Source organism: Hippopotamus amphibius, chromosome 5 (assembly GCF_030028045.1).
Source record: "Hippopotamus amphibius kiboko isolate mHipAmp2 chromosome 5, mHipAmp2.hap2, whole genome shotgun sequence".
Taxonomy (NCBI): domain Eukaryota; kingdom Metazoa; phylum Chordata; class Mammalia; order Artiodactyla; family Hippopotamidae; genus Hippopotamus; species Hippopotamus amphibius.
This window is the reverse complement of record NC_080190.1, coordinates 174,651,476-174,675,684: the sequence shown is the minus strand read 5'-3', so window position 1 is coordinate 174,675,684 and position 24,209 is coordinate 174,651,476. Positions and strand designations below refer to the sequence as shown.

The 24,209-nt window shown below is 48.6% G+C and overlaps 2 protein-coding genes across 3 annotated transcripts in view; both read left to right on the top strand.

The window, feature by feature from the left end:
- The first annotated feature begins 585 nt into the window (after positions 1 to 585).
- ZNF16 (zinc finger protein 16) lies at positions 586 to 16,107 on the top strand. Of its 2 annotated transcripts, none has more exons than XM_057736789.1 (3): positions 586 to 716; positions 3,375 to 3,579; positions 14,032 to 16,107. In XM_057736789.1, the coding sequence occupies exons 2-3, from the start codon at positions 3,384 to 3,386 to the stop codon at positions 15,795 to 15,797; spliced, it is 1,962 nt and encodes a 653-aa protein (XP_057592772.1). In that variant the 5' UTR covers positions 586 to 716; positions 3,375 to 3,383; the 3' UTR covers positions 15,798 to 16,107. The 2 variants fall into 2 exon arrangements, with proteins under 2 accessions (XP_057592772.1, XP_057592771.1); XM_057736788.1 differs by having other exon boundaries at positions 589 to 995.
- The window catches only part of ZNF250 (zinc finger protein 250), a 50,799-nt gene continuing 30,088 nt past the window's right edge, over positions 3,499 to 24,209 (top strand). The window contains exon 1 of the mRNA XM_057736803.1: positions 3,499 to 3,579. The gene's annotated coding sequence lies outside the window, so the exon portion shown is untranslated. The remainder of the gene's footprint in view (positions 3,580 to 24,209) is intronic.

The window sequence follows — 24,209 nt, the reverse complement described above, 5'->3', positions numbered from 1 at the left end:
CAGCGAGTATCATTTTTGATTCAAAGGTTATGTAAACAATGTTTTGTAAACTCCAATAGTTAAAGACTTTTGGGAGTCAACTTCTTATTATGTATTTCTATTCTAATTTTGATAGTTTAAAATGCATACTTTAAAATATTTGTATTCTTTATGTCTAACTGTATAATCAATTTTTGTAAGTGTTCCATGGACAGTCCCACGAAATGTATATTATTTACGTAAGGAATTTGAGTTTTCCCATCTGTCTGTCGAATCACTTACTGATTGAGGGATTCGGTTCTTCCATGGGCATCATCAAGTTCTTATCAAGTAAAACCTGTTCCGATTCTAGGTTACCTATGTATCTAAGTCCCTAGTTCTCCCGGCATTTATAAGCGCTTTTCTTTATAGGTGGTTGCCACCTGGTTAGTTGCACGAACCGACTCTGATCGCCGGCCTCCCAGGGGCTGCCTGCACCTCACGGGGGTCCGGGGTGGATCCACCGAGTCGCTCCTCCTCCTGCGGCCTAGAGCGACCACACTGGGCTGGGCTGGGCTGGGCGGGTCCGCAAGCCGGAAGTCGAGGCGGCACTTCCGGGGCCTGCTTCCGGGCCGGGCCGAGCAGCTGGCGTCTCGCGACGTTGCGCCCCTCCCGGCGCGGCTCCCGGAGGTGGCCGTTCGCGCGGTGGCGCCTCCGCGTTGCTGACCGCGCTCCCGCTTGACTCCGATGTCCCCGCGGTGGGTGCCGGCCCCGTGAGGCCTGGGCTCAGTGTGCGGGGGGCCGTGGGAGCGCGGGCGCGTCGCAGCCTCGGAGGGCCCCTCCGGGAGGGCGTGTGAGGGGCGCCCAGCGGAGGGTGCGCGGCGGAGCGGAGCAGCCCCTGCCCTGGAGCCCGGCTGCGGGACTGCGTGGCGAGGCTGCTGCGGAACGACGGGCACGTGTGCGCCAATGGTGTCCTGCCGCGTGGGGTCGGGGCGGAGGAAGGGCCTCAGGAATTGGTGCGAATTGTACGGAGCCGGGTGAGAAATGAATGCGGTTGTCGCGTGGCGCCAGGTGTCCTGCCTGGAGGCCCAGTCCGTGGTGGATTCCCCCTCGGGTGGAGAAAGGGCTCTGGGGACGGGGAGGAATTTGTTCTCTCCCAGGGGAGTGGAGCTGAGGGTGCGTCGTGCCCGTTTGTGGATGCCTGCGGTGGCGTAGTGGCTACTGGTCCTCACAGTTGTATCTTTGCTTAGCATCAGGTTGAGCCCTTAGCCAAGGGAGTCAGCTTCCAAGCTCGTTGGTAGAATCCAGTTCCTGAGGCTGCTTTTTCCTTGCTGACTGTCCTTAGCTCCTGGAGGCCCCACTCCTTGCATATGACCCGTGCATCTGAGTCAGCAACGGCTCATGTAATTAGAATGGGTCCACCAGGCCCGTAATATTAATTTAATTAACCCAGGCCCCTAACCTTAATTTCCTCTGCAAAACCTCTTTTGCTGTGTGGTGTGGGTTGCAGGGCTTAGGATGTGGACATGGGTGGGGAGGAGCATTCTGCTACCTCTGATTCAGTCTGTGTTCTCCTAGGCAGGATCCCACAGATACTGAAGTGAGAAAAACAAGACGTAAAATGAGCATAGTTTGATACAGCTTATAGTAGAAAGGCAAAGGAAAAATACACATATTTGCTTGTGTAAGCTTAAAGTAGTCAGGAAGGGCACGTTGGAAACTAGGAAAGGGCACTGAGGTTGGCTGGGAGATGTTTCACCTTAAGTCCTTTTTAACCTTTTGAATTTTGAGCCATGTGACTGTGCCCCTATTCAGAGACAGTGATGATAACTTCAAGACTTTAAAATAAAATGAACTGAGTAAATATTACAAATGATCGACTCTCCCCTTGGAAGCAGCATCTGCTCTGTTCTGCTGCTACATGGATGAGTGCCTTGAGTCAGTGGTCTCCCTGCTTTGAATCTTGTGCACCGTCCCCCTGAGTGCCCACGCCAGGTGAATCCTCCTGAGATGTTTCATCACTTCTGTCTCCCAATGTAGAAATGTGGCTGGTGCCTCACTTTATCAGGCAATCAAGGCCTTCTGTAGTCTGTCCCCTAGTAAGTGCCTCTGAGCTCTGTTCACACCTCTGTCCCATCTCACCCCTGCCTTCTTTACATTTCCAGCCAGCTGTGACCTAAACCCTGTTCTCTGGGCCCGGTTTAAATTCTCACCTGCCCCAGGTTCTGCTCTTTCTCTGCTACCTCTGCCTGGAGCACTTGTCCATCTCTGATGCATTTGCTGTTATCTGTCTCCCCACTGAAATCCAAGAAGGTGATGGTCACACTGTCCCCGGAATAGATCCTGGCATATAGTGGCTGTTTGGGAAACACTGAAAGCATGTGTCCAAGAAGAGAAATTCAGTCCAAGGGTTGGCAGGCAGTATCTATAGTGGGTGTCTGCCAACATTTCCTGCCTCATCTTTTCCACCCCTGAAGGGCAGAGGGGTCACTGGTACCTGCTGATGGTGCTATAGGAATAAGGGGCTGAAGGATGTCGCCCCACTCGCAGGTAGGCTGCTGGGCAGGGCATGGTGCATTTGCTCAGAGACAGGGCAGTGAGGGGTGGAGAAAATCAGTAACTTGGTCCATGTGGGGGGAGCCATTGTGTGTCTGGTGGTGATGTCCTGTCCCTTGCTTAGAGAGACCACTTAAAGCTGGAGATGAGTCCAGGTTTGAGAGTCTTCATGGGATAAAGGATTTTTATGCCTCAGGACTGGACAGATTAACCAAGGAAGTTGGTGTAGATGCAGAAGTGAACCTGGAGCACCAGTGTGAAGAGGGAGATATGGAGGAGTCAGGGAGGGAGCCACTGGTGTAGTGGGAGGATAGCCTAGGAGGGTGGGGATGAGGACATCCCCCCCCCCCCCCCCGGATGCTGCCGGGGTCACAGCTCAGAGCTAAACAATAGGGTGGCAGTGTGATGACTTTGTGCACATCTGCAGCTCAGACTACCCCTGGCAGCCAAACCTCTGGAATTGCCGCTCCCCCTGTGAGTGGGTCTGGTGGTCCACCTTCAGGGCATTGTGTCAGGAACAACGGGTGGCCCGCAGCAGGCACAGGCTCCGTGGGAGCTGCTTTCCTCTTACCGGGGCAAACTTGGGCCCTTCAAGTGGTGCCCACAAAGGACTGTGTGCTCATCTTGCTCTGTGGTCAGCATCTCGCCCCTTCCCACCTGTGGTCCTGGCTTGTGAGTCTGTGTCCCATGGCTGGCTGACCCTTCCCTCGGTTGCAGAATCAGGGAATGTGGCATCAATCACCAGGCCTTCCTGAGGTCTCTGGCTGCAGGGGTGGAGGACGTGACCCCTGCATGGTGGGCAGATGAACCCCTGGAGCCAGCCCCTCTGCACACTCACCTGCGTCCTTGCTGGTTTCCAGGTCTCAGCCATGCCCAGCCTCAGAGTACGCCCTGAAGAGGCAGAAATGGAGCCCTCAGTTCCTGGACCATCCCCTTGGACCCCCAGAACCCAGGCCTGTGTGAGTGATGCTCCTGCCATGACCCATCCTGGATCTGCACTTCAGGGTCCACTGTGCTGTGGTGACGCTGAGCCTGGAGCCACCCCCCCTCACCGTCAGCAGCCAGGTACTAGGCATAAGTTCACCACTAATGCCCTTGTTCTGGGGAGACTTTGTCCACATCACCCTGCACTTATCTCAGGAGGTGTCTGTGTCACCATTAGGGGCAGGTGACACAGCAGCCTTGTGGACTTGAGGAGCCAAGGCTGCAGATCAGAGAGGAAATTGGCCTGGCACCTGGCTGCCCTGGTGCCCTGAGTGGGACACTGGTTTCTTCACCTGATATAGGGGGATGTGACGTGGTGGTCACCAGCTGAGCCCTGCCTAAGTTAGTCACCAGCTGGTGGTGCTCCCTGCCCTCAGGTCTCTCCCCTAATCCAGGTCTTGGCCCTGTTCCCTCCTGGCTGAATTCACACTGCCCAGCTGCTCCCATCCCCGTCAGATACTGGAGAATCCTTCCTGGAGACCCCTCACTAACTCGCCTCTTCTGTGGACTTCTCAGCAGTGATCGGGATGGTTACTCATTGTTAGCTTTCCTTACTGGCATCTGATGGTGGCTGTTTTACAAGAAGACACTCTTAACTACGTGGGACCTATTATCATACTCAGGACATCTGAGCAGAGTACCCTGGTCAGATCTTGTGTGGCCAGGGAGGGTTGGACCTTATAAGGGCAGATTGGGCGAGGCAGTCCTAGGTATGTTGGAGGGAGGAGGTGGATATAGGATGAGAAACATGATGGAGCCAAAGAAGTGGCCCTGAGGGGACAAGGGTGCTGCCAGATGGCCAGGGGTGTGCCAGGCAGAGAATGGTGAGTTAGGCCAGGACTCTTGCTCCAGGAAAAAACAGGTTGATGGTAGCTCATGTTTTAAAAGCCGCTATAGAGCAACATGGTGGAGTAGGCAGTTCCAAACACCCCTTCCTCCACATAAGCTATTCTTTAAAAAAAACAAGTAGCAGCTACCAGGACCACCTTTGTCAGAAATCTAGGAAACAGTCATGTTTACAGCAACCAAGCAAATGCTGAGTCAAGAAAAAGGCAAAAAGGAAGGCTTTACAAACACTCCCTCATTCAGTAGTACATCGAAAGTTAGCAACCTGTGTCCCCAATGTGGGACCTGGTCCCTGGCTCCAGAGGGAGCAGAGCAGAACTCATTCAGATATTATTTTGTTTGTTCTCACCTGTGTGGGGTTGGATAAAGAAGCGATGCAAAGTGTTTATCTCTGTGTTGCCTCACTCAGAACTTACTCGGCAGAAAAGCAGTGGGCTCAAAAACATTGAAAGGTGAACTAAAATCCCACAGCCACTTGGGACGTCATTTAACAGTATAGTTGACCATCTAAAGCCTAGTAGGGAAAGTTGGAGAAATGAGGGCATTCAAAAGCAGCCTTGTATATCGGAATGTAGTAAGCCCACGTACATGCCCAGGATAGGCTGTATACTCAGAAAAGACCTGTGAAGGTTGTAGCATCACCTCTAGCTGATCTCCAAGATCAATGAAAGCAGGAAGCCACAGCGGAGTAATAAATAGTGTTTGTTTCCTAGCAGAGCCAATGCACAAAGGCTGGGAGAGGTGTATTATCTTTATTTTACTGTTAGTGTTCAGGGAGCCCTCCATCCAAACAGTAGCTACACACAAGCTACAGAAACAGAGACCTTGGTGACCACACATGACAAGGAACACAGTCTTTGCAAAAGTAGTATCAAAACTGACTAAATGAACAGATGACTGTAGCCTCTGACAATTAGGAATAGCAAACCCTGGAGGCAGGAGACACTGCTTTACAGAGTTGTCACAGTAAATGTTTTTAACAGAAAATAGTTTTTTTAAAAAAATCATAAAGAGTACAAACATGCAGGAGAATATGGCTGGCCCATTCAAGGGGAAAAAAATTCACTGGCACAAGTGTCCCTGAAAAAGCACAGATACTTGACCAACTGTAAATCAGGTGTCTTAAATGTGCTCAAAGATCTGAAAGAAACCATGGACAAAGAACTAAAAACTGTGTATGAGCAAAATGAGAAAATCAGTAGAGATAATTATAAATATACAATTTATATTTTGTTTATTATAAAAGGAAACAGAGTTGAAGTCTTAGAGCTGGGACTTCCCTGGCAGTCCATTGGTTAAGACTCCACACTTCCACTGCAGGGGGCACAGGTCCTATCCCTGGTCAGGGAGCTGAGATCCCACATGCCACACAGTGCAGCCAAAAAGAAAATAAAATAAGAAGTCCTAGATGTGAGAATTACAATAACTGAAATGAAGTTTTTGCTGGAGGGTTTAACAGCAGATTTGAGCAGGCAGTAGAATTGGTGAACTTGAAGACAGACAATTGAAGTTATCAGTCTGAGGAGCAGAAAGCAAAAAGGTTGAAGAAGAGTGAACAGAGCCTAACAGACTTGTGGGATACCATCAAGAGAACCAACACACATATGGGAGGCCAAGAAAGAGGGGAGAGAGAGAAAGGGGTGGAAAGAATATTTGAATAGTGGCCAAAACATCTTAAATTTTATGAAAGACACAAGCCTACACATCCAAAAAGCTCAGCAAACTCTGACTAGGACAGATTCAAAGAGATCCACACCAAGACTCATTATAATCAAATTGACAAAAGACTGAATCTTGAAAACAAGAGAGAAGCAACCTATCTTGTATAAGGGATCCTCAATAAAATAACAGCCAGTTTCTCATTAGAACCCTTGGAGGTTGGAAGGCAGCGGGATGACATATTTAAACTGCTGGGAGAATGAAACTGCCAGGTAAGAATTCTACATCTGGCAAAATTATCTTTCCGAGTGAAGGCAAAGTTAAGATATTCTCAGATAAACAAAAGCTGAGGGTGTTTATTACCAATAGAAGTGCCCTGTAAGAAGTGTCAGAGGGAGTTTTGCAGGTTAAGATAAAAGGATATTAGGAACTCAAAGCCATACATGGGTAAGGATAAAAGCTAATTATTGTATTTTGGTTTATAACCCCACTTTTATTTCCTATATGATTTAAAAGACAAATGCACAAAGATAATCATAAACCTGTACTATTGAACATATAGCATATAAAGATAATTTGTGATAGCAACCTCATAAAGGTGGGGAACATATCTGTGTAGAAGCAGAGTTTTTGTATGCTATTGTGGCTAGGTTGGTAACAGTTCAAACTCGATGGCTTTATTCTGGGAATTTAATGTGCAGCATGGTGACTATAGTTAATAATATATACTTGGCAGTTACTAAGAGAGTAGATCTTAAAAGTTCTAACCCCTGCCCCCCCCCCCCACACACACACACACACAGTAGTAACTATGATGTTAAGTAACCTTATGCTGGTCATCATTTTGCATATATACAGGTATCACATCATCCCATTGTACACCTTAAATTTACATGATGTTATATGGCAGTTACATTTCAATAAAGCTGGGGGCGGGGGGAACCAAACCAGATTGTTTTAGAATGTTAGGGTATTAATTATAAACCCCATGATACCACTAAGAAAGTATCTTTAAAATATACACAAAAGGAATAAAAAAAATCAAAATGGTACACTACAAAAAATAAGCTGAACACAAAATAAGACAGTAATAGAACAAATGAGGGACAAAAAAGGTAAAAGATACTGAAAATAAAAGATTCGAAAAGCAAAGTGGCAGAAGTCCTTCCTTATCAGTAATTACTTAAGATGTTAATGGTTTAAACTCTTGTCAACAGATGTTGACAGAATGGATTTTTAAAAGCGTGATCCAACTGTATGCCGTCTGTAGGAGGCTGGCTTTATTTTTTTTAAGATTTATTTTTTATTATTTATCTTATTTTTGGCTGTGTTGGGTCTCTGTTGCTGTGCATGGGCTTCCTCTAGTTGTGGAGAACAGGGGCTACTCTTCGTTGCGGTGGCTTCTCTTGTTGTGGAGCACAGGCTCTAGGCATGCAGGCTTCAGTAGTTGTGGTGCATGGGCTCAGTAGTTGTGGCTCGCAGGCTCTAGAGTGCAGGCTCAGTAATTGCAATGCATGGGCTTAGTTGCTCCGCAGCATGTGGGATCTTCCCAGCCCAGGGATCGAACCTGTGTCCCCTGCATTGGCAGGCAGATTCTTAATCACTGCGCCACCAGGGGAGCCCCAGGAGGCTTACTTTAGATCCAAAGAAACAAATAAGCTTAAAGTGAAAGCTGAAAAAAATATGTTCCATGCAAATAGTAACAAAAGAGAGCTGGGGTGACTATACTAAGAGAAAGTAAACTAAGTCAAAAACTGTTACAAGAGAAAAGAAAGACATTGTATTTGATAAAGGGGTCAATTAACAAAAGAAGACAGAGCAGTGATAAACGTAAACACCAAAAAGGAACCACAAAATATATGAAGCAAGCATAGATTTGAAGGGAGAAATAGATATGTCTGCAATAGTTGGAGACTTCAATACCTCGCTTCTAAAAGTCACTAAAAACATCTAAACAGAAATTCAGTAATGAAATAGGGGAATTGAACAATACTATAAACTAACTAGACCTAATAGACATAGATACACCATCTGCCCAAGGGAGAAGATACACATTCTTCTCAAGTGCATATGGAACATTCTCCAGTGTAGACCATATGTTAGACCACAAGACCAGTCAATAAATGTTGGAATAATGTAAAATATCATCTCCAACCAATAACGGCAGGAAAACTGGAGAATTCACAAATATGAAGAAACAAAACCATACACTTTTAACTAATTGCTCAAAGAAGAAATCACAAGGGAAGTTAGAACATACCTACAAACAAATGAAAACAAAACCACAAACTACCAAAACACAGGATATAGGGAAGGCAGTGCCAAAGAGGAAATTTATAGCAGTAAATGCCTACATTAGAGAGGAAGAAAGATCTTAAATCAGTAACCTAACTTTACATCTTAGGGGTCTACAAGAAGAGCAAACTAAACCCAAAGCTAGCAGAAGGAAGGAAATGGTAAACATTAGAGCAGAAATAGAGAATGGACAAACAGTAGAGAATCAATGAAATTAAAAGTTAGTTTTTTGAAATGATCAACGAAATTGACAAACCTTTAAAATGACAAAAAAGAAGACACAAATAATGCAAATCAAATGAAAAATGGGATAGGGACATTGCTACCAACCTTCCAAAAGTATAAAAAAATAAAAACAAAAACCAGTTGCACACCAAAAAATTAGATAACCTACATGAAAGAGATAAATTCCTTAAAAAAAAAAGACAAATTACTAGGAGTGACTCAAGAATAGGTAGACAATCTGAACACGCTTATAACAAAGATTGAATCAGTAACTTTAAAAACTAACAGAAACATCCAGGACCAAGTGACTTCACAGGTAAATTCTACCAAACATTTAAAGAAGGATTAATACTAAGAAGAAAAAGGAAAATCAAATAAAAGACATCACAGGAAAAGAAGATTATATATTAAGACATTTTATGGCAATATATGCAAAACCCTCAGCAAAATGCTAGCAAACAGAATCCAGCAGTGCATTAAAAGTATTCTATCCTGTGACCAAGTGGGATGTACCCCAGGAATACAAGAGTGCTTCAGGGTGAGAACCAATCAGTATCATTTACCACATTAATGGAATGAAGGAGGAAAGCTATAATCATCTCAGTTGATGCAACAAAAATGTATTGGACAAAACCAAATACATTTTCACAGTAAAAAAACACTGAGAGAACTCAATACAAGGCAGCCTTCTCAACACGATAAAGGGTAGTCAGGAAAAACCCAGAGCTAACATCATATACATTAGTGAAGGATTAAAAGCTTTCCCCAAAGACCAGGAAAATATACCTGCTTTCACCTCTGCTATTCAGTATTGTACTGGAAGTTCTAACCAGAGCAGTCAGGCAAGAAAAGCAAAAGGCATTCAAGTTGGGAAGGAAGAAATAAAACCCTCTGTTTGCATAAGGCATGATCCCATATGTAGAAAATCCCAAAGAATCCATTAAAAAGCTACTAGAGCTAATAAATGAATTCAGCAGAGTTGAAGGGTACAAGTCAACATGCAGAATCAGTTGTGTTTCTGTACACCAGTAATGAGCAATCTGAAATGAAAATTAAAACCATTTATAATAGCATCAAAAAGAAAAAAACTACAAATAAATTCAACCAAGTGGGTGAAAGATGTGTTGGCTGAGAACTGCAAAGCATTGCCAAAAGAAATGGAAGGACACCTAAATAACTGAGGAGACATCTCATGTCCACGGATTGGACTGAACAGTGTTATGATGTCAGTGCCATCAGAGCAATGCACAGATTCAATACAATCCCTATCAAAATTCCAGCAGCGCTTTTTGCAGAAATGGAAAAGTCAATCCTCAAATTAATATGGAATTTGGGGAGCCCCAAATAACCAAAAGAAGCTTGAAAAAGAACAAAGGCAAGAGAACTCACTTTTCCCAATTTCAAAACTTACTACGAAGCTGCAGTAATCAAAACAGTTTGGTACTGACATAGGATAAACATACAGACCAGTGGAATAGAATTGAGAGCCTAGAAATAAGCCCATACATCTGAGGCCAGTTGCTTTTCAACTAGTGTGTCAAGACCATTCAGTGAAGAGAGAGAGTTGTGTTAAATAAATGGTGCTGGGACAAGTGGATTTCCACAAGCAAAAGAATGAACTTGGCCCCCTACCTCATGCCATATGCAGAAATTAACTCGGAATCGTCCAACAACCAAACAAGAACTGAAGTCATAAAACCGTTAGAAGAAAGCATTACATTTTTATAACATTAGGTTTGGTGGTGAATTCTTAGATACGACACCAAAAGCATGAACAACGAAAGAAAAAGGTAAATTGGACTTCATCAAAATTAAAGACTTAAGGCATGGAAGGACATTACAAAAAAAGTGAAAAGACATCCTACTGAATGGGAGAAAATCTTTGTAAGTTGTATATCTGGTAAAGGTGTAGTACCCAGGATATATAAAGAACTCTTACAACTCAACAACAAAAGACAAACATGCCACTTTTTTTTTTTTTTTTTTTTTTTTTGTGGCACACAGACTTAGCTGCTCCGTGGCATGTGGGATCTTCCTGGAGCAGGGATCGAACCTATGTCCCCTGTATTGGCAGGAGGATTCTTAACCACTGCACCACCTAGGAAGCCCCAGCATGCCACCTTTTAAATGAGCAAGGGACTTGAATAAACATTTCTCCAAAGAAAATACACAAATGAGCAACGAGCAAATGAAAAGATGCTCAAATCCATTAGTGATCTGAGAAATGAAATCAAAACCCCAGTAAGATTACCACGTCACACCCCCTAGAATGGCTGTAATAATAAAATAAATAATTAACAAGTGCTTTCAAGGACTTGGAGATACTGGAGCCCTCATACCTTGCTGGTGGGAATGTAAAGTGGTACAGCCACTGTGAAATACAACTTGGCAGTTCCTCAGAAGTTTAATCATTAGCATTACTGTAGGACCCAGAAATTCCACTGCTAGATACATGCCCAAAGATTCAAGGCAGATACCCAGCAAGTACAGGTACATCATATTCATAGCACTGTTCACAACAGCCAACAGGTGTAAACAGCCCAGGTGTCCATCAGGAGATGAACACATAAAGCAAATGTGTTACCTCCGTGTGATGGGATATTATTTAGTCATAAAAGGGAGTGAAGCTCCTTTCTTACACCTGCTGCAGTGTGGCTGAACCTGCAGAAATACTGGGTTCAGAGGAAGAATCCAGACATCAAAAGTCACATATCCCATGATTTCATTCATATAGATAAGTCCATGGAGACAAAAATGCAGGTGGGTGGTTACCAGGAGCTGGGGACCAGGAGACACGGAGCTAAGCTGACGCACAGGGGCTTTGGGGTGATGGAAACGTCTTGGAACAAGATACAGATTGTGATTGCACAACACTGTAAATGTACTAAACACCACTGCATTGTGAATTTCACCTCAGTAAATTATGAAGTAAAATGAAAACAGAGCCCCCTTGGGAGATGGGAGACTAACGGAGCCCCCGCCCAAGGGTGTGGTGCCATTTGGGGTCTGTGTGGCAGATGGCAGGGTGAGCACTGGTGAGTCACTGCTGTGGCCCTCTAAAGCCACAGCCACATGTGGTGCTCACGAGCATGGCTTTGGTGGGGGTACTTTTTCACAAACCTGGAAGCAACTAATCATAAAGGTCTTTAGTGTTCTCTCTCAGAAAATCTAACAGGTGTGCTCTGTGCTGGAAGGGCTCAGAGTCTTCACCCTTTTCTCCAGTTGGTGTCTCACTAGTGGGGGCAGCACAGACAGTGCAAACAAGTGCATTTGTTTTCAACTCTTTTCCTTCACCATGAAACCCAATTTTTTTTTAAAAACCTTCTTAATAAGGGAAGCCATATTTCTGATTTTATATTTCTTTCAAAAGAGGAACTTGAGTTGTTTTTTCCAATAGTTCTTATGTTGCAGAGAAGAATTGTATCCAGTTTAGCAAATCAAAAATGCCTTCTCATCATCCTCACCCACAGGACTCACTCTTGTTTCCTGTCTCAATAAAATCCTTCCAGGTCAACAGTTGCTCTGGCCCAAAAACCAGTTCCCACTGCCACCACCTCATGAGCCACACCAGTGACCTTGTCTCAATCAGGGGTCAGCAAGCCTTGGCCAAGAGGCCAGATCCAGCTAGCCAGTCATTTATGGCCTGCAAGCAAAGGATGGTTCAGGGTTTTTAAAGGATTGTAACAACACGGAGCACATAACAGAGACCGTGCAACCACAGAGCCCAAGATGGATCCTCTCTGACCCTTTATGGAAAAGCTTTGTCCCTTCTCCTCACATAACCAGGAAAGGGTGGGCGCTCCCTGGGTCAGTTGCGGGGTGCAGTGGGGGACATAGTGAGCCCTGGGCCATCCTGTCCAGACCCTTGTCTCCTGCAGTGACCTCCCTGTCTGTCCCTGCAGCCCTCACTATGCCTCTCCACCTCCCGCCCACTCCACCCCTGGTCACTCCTGGGAGCCCAGCAGCATGTGGACATTCCCCCAGGACTGGGGCTCTGGGAGAAGATGGTAGCCCACGTGCAGTGTGTGATGACAGGCCTGCCTGAGGGTCAGCAGGAAGGAGAGGCATGGTGCCTGCCTGTGCTGACCACATGGCTGAGCTCCAAGGAGCGGTCCTGGCACAGACTCTGTGCAGGGGTTTCCAGCCGGACTGTGGGTCAGGTGACCAGAATGCGAACTGTCATCACCAGACACATGGGTGTGGCAGGCAGACAGGCTGAGCATATGGCCAGGCTGGGTCTGCATTGAGATCCAAGGAGAACAGACGCCTCCAGCTGAGGCAGGGAGACACAGTGCTATTGTGGTGGTAGGTTCTAGACGGTCCAGGCAGGGAGAGGCAGTCATCCGGAACTGAGGGGCAGGTCAGAGGGTTGCAGACCCGAAGCTAGAGGTAGGGAGGGGTGTCCGTCACCCACCCACCCAGCATCACTGGGTGACCCCAGTCCTGGGACACAGAGCCCTGTCGGGGGCAGTGGTCAAAGAAGTCCTCTCCCGTGAGGTGTTCGAGCTGAGACCAGAGGAAGGGAAGGAGGGAGCGTGAGGACCATTCGGGAGGGCAGACCCTAAGGTAAGTGGGTCCTTCCTGCTCAGGAGCAGCAGGAGCAGAGGGGGAGGATGTGGAAGTACTCTTGTGCCCAGGCTGCTGTGGGCAGGAGAGGGACCAGGCAAGCTGCTTCCCATCCAGGCAGGAGCAAAGGGTGGAGTGGCTGGGTGTCTCAGAGCGAGAGAGAGATCCAGGAAGCAGAGTTTCCTTGTCCTTCAGGTGTCAAAAGGGGGTGCCTCCCAGTATGACAGGCAGCCTGGGGCATGTCTGTCACAGAAGGATGGATGCAGCAGCTGAACCCTTGTGCCAGCTAACAGGGTGCAGTTACAGTGCAGGTTCTGAGAGGTACAGGTTGCTTTGGCAGGATGGGGCACAGTCTCTGAAGGCTTCTCTGTCGAATGGGACAGAATCTGACATCCCAGAGTAGTCACCATGCAATCGGAGGCATTTCTGCTTCCCTGAAGGGAACAGGCCCTGTGTCTGCCAGCCTGGGCCCACCCCCCAGCTGGTGACGCCCGTGAGCGCCAAGAGAACAAAAGCTGGGCCAAGCAGCTGTCCCAGGCTTGTGCACCTGGAACAGGAGAAGGCAGAATGTCTTAACAGCGTAACGTGCAGGGAGCCATGGGAGGGTGAGCACCTGGTCTTGGGACATGCGAGGTAAAGCCAGCAGGACCTGCTGATGACCTGCTGAGGGTGAGAAGAAGGGCAGCCAAGGGGCTGCCTCTACTCAGGCCAGGATTTTGCCAGACTTAGCAGGGAGACTGCAAGTGCTTTCCCAGGATGTGGGGCTGGGAGGGCAGATGCGGGTTGGTTTTCAGTTGCTGGGCAGCCTGGTCTCCCAGCTCTGCCAGCCCCTCCTCAGTTCCGTCAAGAGACCTGGGACCATGCCCCCAGTGGGTCCCATGCTCCCAGACTTGTCTATATTTCCTTGTTTCCTTCCTTGTGACCTCCTAATTGTCCTTTCAGATTGGGACACCAGGACTGAGGGCAAGGAGTTTCTTCAGAAGGAAGAAGTTTCTGAGGATTTGGAATCACAGGCAGAAATATCAGAAAACTATGCTAGTGAAGTTTCCCAGTTGCCTGAGCTTGGAGAACTCTGTGATGGTGTATTAGAAAGAGAGTGCAGGGTCCCAGAGGATGAGAGACAGGTGCAGTCTCCCTGCCGGGAGGGGGACTTCACACCAGTGCACGTGTTTCTCAGGAGCCCCTCTGGGGAGAAAGAGGTGGACTGTGACGATGTTGAGAGCAGCTTCCACCTGAGCCCAAGCCCAGTGGCATGTCAGGGAGCCTCTGTGGAAGAGAGGCCACATCTGTATGACATGTGTGGCCAGAGCTTCCCACACAGCGTGGACCTGACCAGCTGTGAGGGGCTTCATGTAGCCAAAAGCCCGTTCATATGCAACGAGTGTGGGAAAACCTTCCAAGGAGGCCCCGATCTTCTTCAGCACCAGGCAGCACACACTGGACAGAAGTCCTTCATATGTAATGAGTGTGGAAGGCCCTTCAGCACACATTCAGACCTCCTCAGGCACAGGCTTACCCACCGCAGAGAGAAGCTGCACATGTGTACTGAGTGTGGAAAGGTCTTCAGCCAGAGCTCCAGCCTGAAAAAGCATCAGAAGTCCCACGCGAGTGAGAAGCCCTACGAATGCAGCGAGTGCGGGAAGGCCTTCAGGCGGAGCTCCAACCTCATCCAGCACCAGAGGGTCCACTCTGGGGAGAAGCCATATGTGTGCAGCACCTGCGGGAAGGCCTTCAGGCGGAGCTCCAACCTCATCAAACACCAGAGGGTCCACACAGGGGAGAAGCCCTTCGAGTGTGAGGAGTGTGGGAGGGCCTTCAGCCAGAGCTCACACCTGAGGAAGCACCAGAGGGTCCACACCGGGGAGAGGCCTTACGCATGCAGTGAGTGTGGCAAACCCTTCAGCCGAGTGTCCAACCTCATTAAGCATCACAGGGTGCACACGGGGGAGAAGCCCTACAAGTGCAGTGAGTGTGGGAAGGCCTTCAGCCAGAGCTCAAGCCTTATCCAGCACCGGAGAATCCACACTGGAGAGAAGCCTCACGTGTGTGGAGTGTGCGGGAAGGCCTTCAGCTACAGCTCTGTGCTCAGAAAGCACCAGATCATCCACACAGGGGAGAAGCCATATGCGTGTGGCGTCTGCGGGAAGGCCTTTAGCCACAGCTCCGCACTCATCCAGCACCAGGGCGTGCACACAGGCCACAAGCCCTATGCATGTCATGAGTGCGGGAAGACCTTTGGTCGCAGCTCTAACCTCATCCTGCACCAGCGAGTTCACACCGGAGAGAAGCCCTATGAGTGCACCGAGTGTGGGAAAACCTTCAGCCAGAGCTCAACTCTCATTCAGCATCAGAGGATCCATAACGGGTTGAAACCCCATGAGTGTAGCCAATGCGGGAAAGCCTTCAACCGGAGCTCAAACCTCATCCACCACCAGAAGGTCCACACTGGGGAGAAGCCCTACACGTGCATCGAGTGTGGAAAGGGCTTCAGCCAGAGCTCGCACCTCATCCAGCACCAGATCATCCACACCGGCGAGAGGCCCTATCAGTGCAATGAGTGCGGCAAGGCCTTCAGCCAGCGCTCGGTCCTCATCCAGCACCAGAGGGTCCACACCGGGGTGAAGCCCTACGACTGTACAGCTTGTGGGAAAGCCTTCAGCCAGCGATCAAAGTTGGTCAAGCACCAGCTGATCCACACCAGGGAGTGACACTGTGTCTCAGCCTCTCCCACCCTCAGACTGAGCTGGGCTTGCTCACTCCCCCTACTCCATAGCCACTGTCCACAGAGGCTACAGTCCACAAACGAGGACCCTCCTGTAAGACAGGCTCCCTCCCCCGATCCCCCTGCCATTGCTCCTGCCTCATGAGACCTCATTTCTTTTTGGTTTGTTTTTCCATTTTGTTTTCAGACTGCCATATTTGTTAGAAGGAAAAAGATCGTAGAGGCTGTGTATTTATGAGTAGAGTTTATTACTGTAATGGAACATGACCAGGGAAGTAAACTGACGTTCGCTTTGAGACCACAGTGCCACTTCTGTTTGGTCAGTAGTCATAGGACTGAGTTCTTTGTCAGTGGCTGTAATGGGCATCCTGTTTACATAGAATCGGTCGAGAGTTTTTCAGGCTGGTTGCTGTCACCCTCCCCCAGAGGTGGTGTGTGCTCGTTACCACCAGCTCCTCACCCCTCCCTCCCATCCCATAACAGGACTCGAGATGCCCCCGCTGTCCCCTTCCCTGCAGTCTGAGGTCATGTGTTCTCCTCACTCTGCTGTGACTCGGGCCCCCGTGGCCCCACTTGGGGCTGCAGCACAATTACACGTGAGGCTTCTTCCCAAGCTCCAGTCCTGGCCTCACCCACAGAGGCTCCTGGGCTGTTTTTTCCCAGGTTCATCACCAGACGTTTATGCGGCACCTGGGTGCCCCTAGGAAGTGGGCACTGGCTCCCTACTCTCTAAGCAGGGGGAACTTGGCCCAGAAGCAACACCTCTGCCATCAAGGAGCTCTTGACCTGGGGGTGTCATAGGATGGGTGGATGGGGGGCACTTCTGCACTGTGGCAGGAGGAAAGGAAGCAATGGGCAGATACCATGAGGTTTGCAGTTACGGTGGGAAGGTAAGGCTTTGCCTCCTGTGTTTTCAAGGAAGTAGAGGCAAGGCCAGCAGTTGCAAATGCAGAGAGAGAGATGGTGGAAGGTTTGGGGAGAACAGCGTGTGGAAGGCTTGGCTCCGATGTACAGGTGAGTCCTGTGGCCTTGGGCACTTCAGCCCCCTCCCCCAAGGCAACACCCTGACAGGATGCAGCCTGGGTGGCAGCCCTGCCTTTCGTCCTTCAGCCTCCTGACGAGAGCTCTCGCTTTCTGACTGTCAGGCAGCTCCTCTGGCTGCATGTTCCTCCCTGTCCAGCCTGAATCCAGTGACTCCTTTCAGTAAGTACATGCTGGACGCTTGCTCCATGCCATTCCGTGGGGGATACAGCAGGAAACGAGACAGCCTGCCGTCGGGGAGGTCGCATTCCAGGGGGAGAGAAAATTGATGGTTATGATTGCTGTGACAAAAAGTAAAGCAGGAAATGGGGGTCTCAGTGTTTTGAAGGGCTCAGTCTTAAGTGGGGGCAGAGAAGGCCTCACTGAGATGCCGTGTAAGCTACGACCTGCAGCAAGTGAGAGAGTGACCCGGGAAGGTCGGTTAGGGTTAGGGTTAGGGTTAGCAGCAGCAAGGGGCATGTGGGCCAGGAGAGGAGACAGGTGAGGTGCAGAGGGCTGCAACCTGACGTGCATCTCAGCAGGATCGGCTGCTTTGTGGAGAAGAGGCTTGGCGGGGCAAGCGTGTGCTCCTCTCTCTGTCACTGCCTTCTCCACTCCTTTTCCCCTTCAGCCTCCACACTGCTGGGCGACCCCGAGGCCAAGGCACAGGCAGGCGACACCGCCACCTGTGGGACACAAAAGGTCTGGTCCACAGGAAGGAGCTCCTCTGCTCCCTTGGCTCTGCGGGTGGCTGGGAAGAATTCACCTGATTTTGTGCCCTCTGTAGCCTGAGAAATTTTAATTTCAGGATGTCACGTTTTCAAGGAGGAATGGTCCTGAAAAGCAAATTTCTGTTAAGCACAGCCTGAGAGAAGTCCTTTGACTTTCACAGTGTCCTTGGAAGTGTGTTCTTTGGGGAACAAGGGCTGAGTCTGTGGGATCCATAGATAAAGTCACTGACCTCGGGCCTGGGCGCCTCGCTCCCAGTGGCCAGAGCCTGGCCACAGCCCCAGAGAGTGGCTCCGAAGGCAGTAGGAGGCCCTTTTCATCTATTTTTTTTTAATCTAGGTGGATTATTTTCCTTGAAAGACAATTATTTGAATTACTGGGTTTGTATGGTAGGGAAACAGAAACTGGTGAGGGGCTCTGGACAGTGCTCCCCAAATCTCTCAGGACGCCCACCCCTTCCTGCGGCAGTTGTCCATGGGCCTCTGCCCTCCTTGCCTTGGCTACTACTGGTGTCTCAGGACTGTATTTTTTTAAAAAGGCTGAAATCACGCAACAAGTGACAGCTGGTGCCCACCTGCACCCTCCCCCCCCCTGGTTACTGCTTGTCCCAATTGCCATGGGTGGTCTGGGGGTGATTTCTGGCCACTGCAGAGGCAACCAGCATCCCTGACCATCCGTCTGGGGCTGAGATCACCAGTGAGCACATCACTATGTAGCAGCCAGCAGAATCACATGCCATATACACCTGTGCCCCTAGGAGAGTAACAGCCATGATTTTAAATAAGGCTTCACCAATTTAACTTTTTAAAATTTAAAATCAACATCATTCTAGAAAAGGCAAATGTTGAAAAGGGGAGAAAAGGGAACACTGTTGGTGGGAGTGTAAATTGATACAGCCACTATGGAGAACAGTATGGAGGTTTCTTAAAAAGCTAAAAATAGAGCTACCATATGACCCAGCAATCCCACTCCTGGGTATATACCTGGAAAAAACCATAATTCAAAAAGACACATGCACCCCAATGTTCACTGCAGCACTGTTTACAATAACCAGGACATGGGAGTAACCTAAATGTCCAGAGGAATGGATAAAGAAGATGTGGTACATATACACAATGGAATATTAGTCAGCCATAAAAAGGAACAAAATTGGGTCATGTGTAGAGACGTGGACGGACCTAGAGACTGTCATACAGAGTGAAGTAAGTCAGAGAAAAACAAGTATTGTATATTAACACATGTATGTGGAATCTAGAAAGATGGTACAGATTAGTTTATTTGCAAAGCAGAAATAGACACATAGATGCAGAGAACAAATGTGTGGACACCAAGCGGGGAAGGGGGGTGGGGTGGATTGGGAGATGGGGATTGACATGTATACACTATTGATACTATGTATAAAATAGACCACTAATGAGAACAGACTGTATAGCACACTGAACTGTACTCAAGGCTCTGTAGTGACCTAAATGGGACGGAAATCCAAGGAAGAGGGGATATGTGTATACGTGTGGCTGATTCACTTTGCTGTACAGTAGAAACTAACACAACATTGTAAAGCAACTATATTCCAATGTAAAAATAATTTTTAAAGAAGAAAAGGGGGAAAGATATCACACATGATTCCACCACTTAACTCATTCTCTAGGGACAACAGTACAGGGCTGAGACTTGGTCTGAGCAAGAAGCAGAGACACTGTCCAGAGAGCTACCTGGACTCCTTCTGTGGTGGGATGAGCAGGAAGTTCCAGACGGACAACACAGTGATTCACAATTGCTGAAGCTTATACTCCATTTATAGTTGTTGTAAAATATTGGTGTTATTCCTCATGTTGCTCAGTAGCTACCTGGAGCTCATTTTATACCTAACAATCTGCACCTCTTATTTCCCTACCCCCATACTGCCCCTCCCTCCTTCCCTCTCCCCACTGGTGAAACTAGTTTGTTTTCTACGTCTGTGCGTCTTCTTGTTTTTTGTTATGTTCACTAGTTTGTTGTATTTTTAAGATTCCACACGTAGGTGATATCATACAGTCTTTGTCTTTCTCTGAGTTATTTCAGTTAGCATAATGCTCTCCAAGTCCGTCCATGTTGTTGCAAATGGCAAATTTTCATTCCTTTGTATGGCTAATATTCCATTTTATAGACCCGTTTTTCTAAGGTTTGACTGTTGACAGCGTTTAAACCTCACCCCTCCTTCCCCAACCCCTGTGCCCCTCCCTCTGTGCCAGCAGAAGGTTCAAACCGCCCAAGCCCCTGCTGAAACATGGGGGAGGGGACTTCCCCAGCCCCACCCCAACCACAATAAACACCCAAGCAAGTCTCCTTCCCTTGTGCCCTCAAACCAGTTTGGACCTTCTTGGGAGCCCTGACCTTCTGACCTCAGTTTTGTAAGTGGTAAGCCTTTTCCTGCCCTTGCGGTGTGTGTGGCATCATCAGTCTTGACATCAAACCAAATCTTCCTTGGGGGGCTCCATCCACCTCTCCAGGTGACCAGAATAGTTGGGACTGGCACTGTGAACAGGGTGCCACATGGTGACGTCGCCTGGGAGTCTCTGCTCTTGCTGTTACTAACCAGCCCGCTGGCTGCAGGCTGGCATCCCTCAGCCCTGCTGTACGTGTTGCATTGTTGAATCCAGTGGAGCCTCTGTTACAGAGTTAGCGGACCAAAATCTGCAGTTTCCTTCATACTTAATTGGTGTTTAGGGACACAAGTATGGAATGGGGACCCTCCTGAAAGTGGCCCTGGGTTGTGTGTTGGATCCCACGCCTACCTCTATTGCAGAACAAAGCCGCAACAGAGTAGGCTCAGGGAGAGACTATGCCCCGTGCAAGACACGCATCCACTGGGTGGTGGCTCAGGGAAGAGCGCAGGTGGGGCTGAGGCCCACACTCCAGAGCACACACTCCCTCCCTGGGACCCTTAAATGCGGCCGCTGCTGCTGCTTCTGCCACCACCTGCATCACAACAAAGATCCTCACGCTCGGGCTCTAGGGAAGACACTCTTAGCACAGCCGAGGAATGAATTCAAACCCAAATTGAGCCTGGGGTCCTTACACCATATCAAGCAATTATTGCCATGGGGAAGCATTTGACCTGATGATACTGATTGAAGTCTCTCTGGAGCAAAACATTTATCAATGTGAATGCAGTAGAGAGGACCCCGTTGAAGTATATCCAGAACACACACACCCCCAAAAGATAAAGAAACCAACAAAGAAATCCACCATTTGACCCAACTAGACATTCAGAATTTACTAAAAGAATTCCTATCAAAAAGATAAAAGGCTTTTGTGTCTCTACAACATGGGTGCTGAATTTATATCTGCTGAGATGCACCAGTTGGCAGACCTTCATTGACTTGATACTGGGTGTAAATTTCCAGTTATCCCTGGGGATGCCACCAAATTTACACAAGGGCCCGTACAATTGTAACAGTTACTGAATACAAAATAGAGGACAAATAGGTATGTCTCACCCTAACCATCAGAACTACTGCCTTGCCTAAATCCCCTGTAATTACAACACCCACTGCCTTGGAGTATTCCATAGTAAGCATGGTTGCTCTAAACCAGTGAGTAATACAAAGTGGCTTGAAACATGGGACCCAATTAAAATTACTGACCTCATCCAATCAGCAACTGCTAAGTGTTTTGCTCTTATCGATTTGGCTAATGTGTCCTGTTCTGAGCCTGTTTCCATAGCCCCTCAGCCAGTTTGCCTTCACCTCTGAAAGGACACAAGACACCTTTTCTAGGACCCCCAGGGCTACCTCGGCAGGAGAGGTATCAGCTGCGTGCACCTTTCTTCAGGAGCATAGGTGTGATGTTACACTGATGACATTCTCCAAGGAGATCCATGCAGCATCCCTTCATTTGTCATTTACTCAAGATGTACGAACACGGGCTCACCGAGAGGGGGCATAGTGCGAGGCCCTCTGCTAAGTTCCTGCAAACGACTCGTAAGCCAAGGGCTGCTCCATCCCTGACACTGTCAAGAAACAGCACTGGCCCTCTCACCCACAGCATCTTCTAGGTCTTCTGGGAGTTCTGGAGGCAACATGCTCCTCATTCACAAATTTTACTTAACCCCATTTATGCTGGTACTAGCAAATGGGCCCACCTTGAATGGGGCCCCCTCCAACAAAAGGCTCTAGAGTTTGTGCAGTACCTCAGGCACTCCCACTAGTGTCCCCATCAAGACTCCTCCACGGAAGGGGCTTCAGCCACCTCCTTTTATGCCTCCTGGAGTCTTCAGACCTCTTTCAATGGCTCTAGGTTGTCCAAGGGCTTCTGATGCAAGAAACTGCCCTGTTTGCCCCCATACAATATGCCATTAGAGCTGCAATTGCTGGCCACGAACTGCACCCCCGAGCCTGCGACCCTCTGTACCCAGCTGCTCATTATGCTCTGGGTCATAGAAGCAGCACCCAACAAGCTTGGCAGGGCTGCTTAGGCCACCTTGGTACAGGATGGAGCCAAACCTGGGCCCTCTGGCATACCCCACTTGTAGGAAGGATGCCTTCACCTGTCCTCAGTCCCTTTCCAGATGTCAGGCTGCTGGACCCCTGGCTACCTGGGGAGCACCCTGGGATGAACTGGGTGACCAGTAGTTGAAATTCAAAACCTATGTGAACAGAAGTGCCAACCGTCATGGGAGATGGAGCTCACAAGGGAGCTGCCCCTCGTTGCTTAACCAGGACCAGCACCAGACCTGAGGGTTGACGTGACTGGCCAAACTTCAGGCAGTTGTCTTAGCACCCAGTGGCCTGGCTAACAAATGGCCCCATCTGCACATTTTTAAAAACTCTCGTGGTATTGCCTAAGAGTTGTGCCCTTTGGTGTAAAAATCTCCAGGAATCTCTTGCCTCACAGGTGCCCCAAAATACCAATCAAAGTCACCAGATGTCTCTACCTATACTCAGGCCACAGTACAGGCCTCACCAGCATTCCCTCATCCCCTCCAGAGTCTCAGGTTTTGCTGAGAGTGGCCGAGGCCACTTCAAGTGACTTCTCTTGAAGAAGTCACACCCCCTACCAGCCTCAGGCTACAGTCTGTTGAGAGTGTCACACGGCTTATTTAAACAAGCTCTGATTCATTTGAGTGAAACATGGTGTGTCTCTGTCACCAAACATCAAGGTGAGTTGTGACCAGCAGTCTGGCTTTGTTGTTTGATGTTTGCTAATAGCTTTGAGGCCTCATCCCCCTTATTCTGTGCCCATATCGGGGCAAGCTGAAAAGAGAGCCAGGTACTCTGTCCTCTGATGCCAGCAGAAGACTGAAAGCATGCAGGCCCTCACCTATGCTTGGGGACCCTTCTGCCAGCCACACCTGCTGACCTCAGTAAAGACCTAGGCCAGTGACCCTTCATGCTCTCTCAGGCCGTCTCAGACCTGTTTGAGAGGCCTTCCCTACTCTCTGCAGAGACCTCCATTATGTAAGTAATAAAGCTTTTCATACCTTCAAAACAAATAGAAGCTCCCCCCCCCCCCGACCTTGGCCCCCATACCTTCCACTCTGCTCTTTAGTGTATGGACATCAACAAATTCCTCTGCACTGTGACTTCTCTGGAAGTTCCTCTCAACTTTCTGTTCTAGCTAAAGCCTGGCTGCCCTGATTGCACAGGTCTCCTGAAGCCCTCTCCCTCCCCCATATACCCCTGGAACTGGAGATCAGGAGGATGCTCTCCTGGCTCCTTATTGCCACCTCCAGACATTCCTACTCCCAACCAACAATGCCAGCTCCTTTGAGAACAACAGAAATAGCAGCCCTAACAGCCGGTAGCTGGCCTGGTACCAACTGTGCCACGATCTCCACGTGCTTGGCAGAGTCCTGGGAGACCTTCTCCATGAATCCCACAGCCCGTGCCCCATAAGTGATGGGTGTGGGGGAAGACAGAGCCTCCGTCAATACCCACGGGCCCCTCTACACAAGGAGAAGCAGGGAGACTGGAGTACAGTGTCTGAGATCAGGGTGGTGGTCCACGGCCATCCTGAAGCTTCCATGGATCTGGAGGCAACTCCAGGGTCTGAGGAGAGAATAGGTCCCTGATGGCTGAGGACAGTGCAGGCCATGCCAGGGCAGCTGTGGCAGCAGGAGAGTCCCAGCTGGACCGCTCACCTGGGACTTGGCAAACAAAAGCCAGACAATCATCGCTGGCCTCTGGGCTTCCCTGGAAGTCACACAAAGGCATGGGGGGCAGCCTGGCTCCCAAGTACCCCATGTGGCTTATTCTGTGTGCAGGGTCTTCTTCTGTGTCCACTGGCCAGGCTGTGAGCCTTTCCAGATATTAGAACAGCAACTGGGGAGACCATTCCCATCTGGAAATTTGATATGAGAGAAAGGTGGCATCTCAAATCCAAGGAAAGGAGCAACCTCATAATATGTAGTAAAGGGATAACAAGATAGCCATTTGAGAAAAAGATAAATTAGACTTATTCTTCACATCACTTAGCAGAATAAAGTCCAAACAGAACAGAGATTTAAATGTAAAGAAACAAAACCAAATAAGTACTGGATGAAAACATGGATGATTCCTCTAGAACTGGAAAGGTAGGGAAATTTTACTATGATTTGAAATCAAGAAACAAAAAGGGAAGTACTTCCCTGGTGGCACAGTGGTTAAGAATTCGCCTGCCAACACAGGGG

Excerpts from the sequence above, each read along its gene's own strand:
- ZNF16 (XM_057736789.1), top strand. The coding sequence starts at position 3,384 with ATGCCCAGCCTCAGAGTACGCCCTGAAGAGGCAGAAATGGAGCCCTCA. Across the intron at positions 3,580-14,031 it reads CCCTCACCGTCAGCAGCCAG|ATTGGGACACCAGGACTGAG; the intron begins GTACTAGGCATA and ends TTGTCCTTTCAG.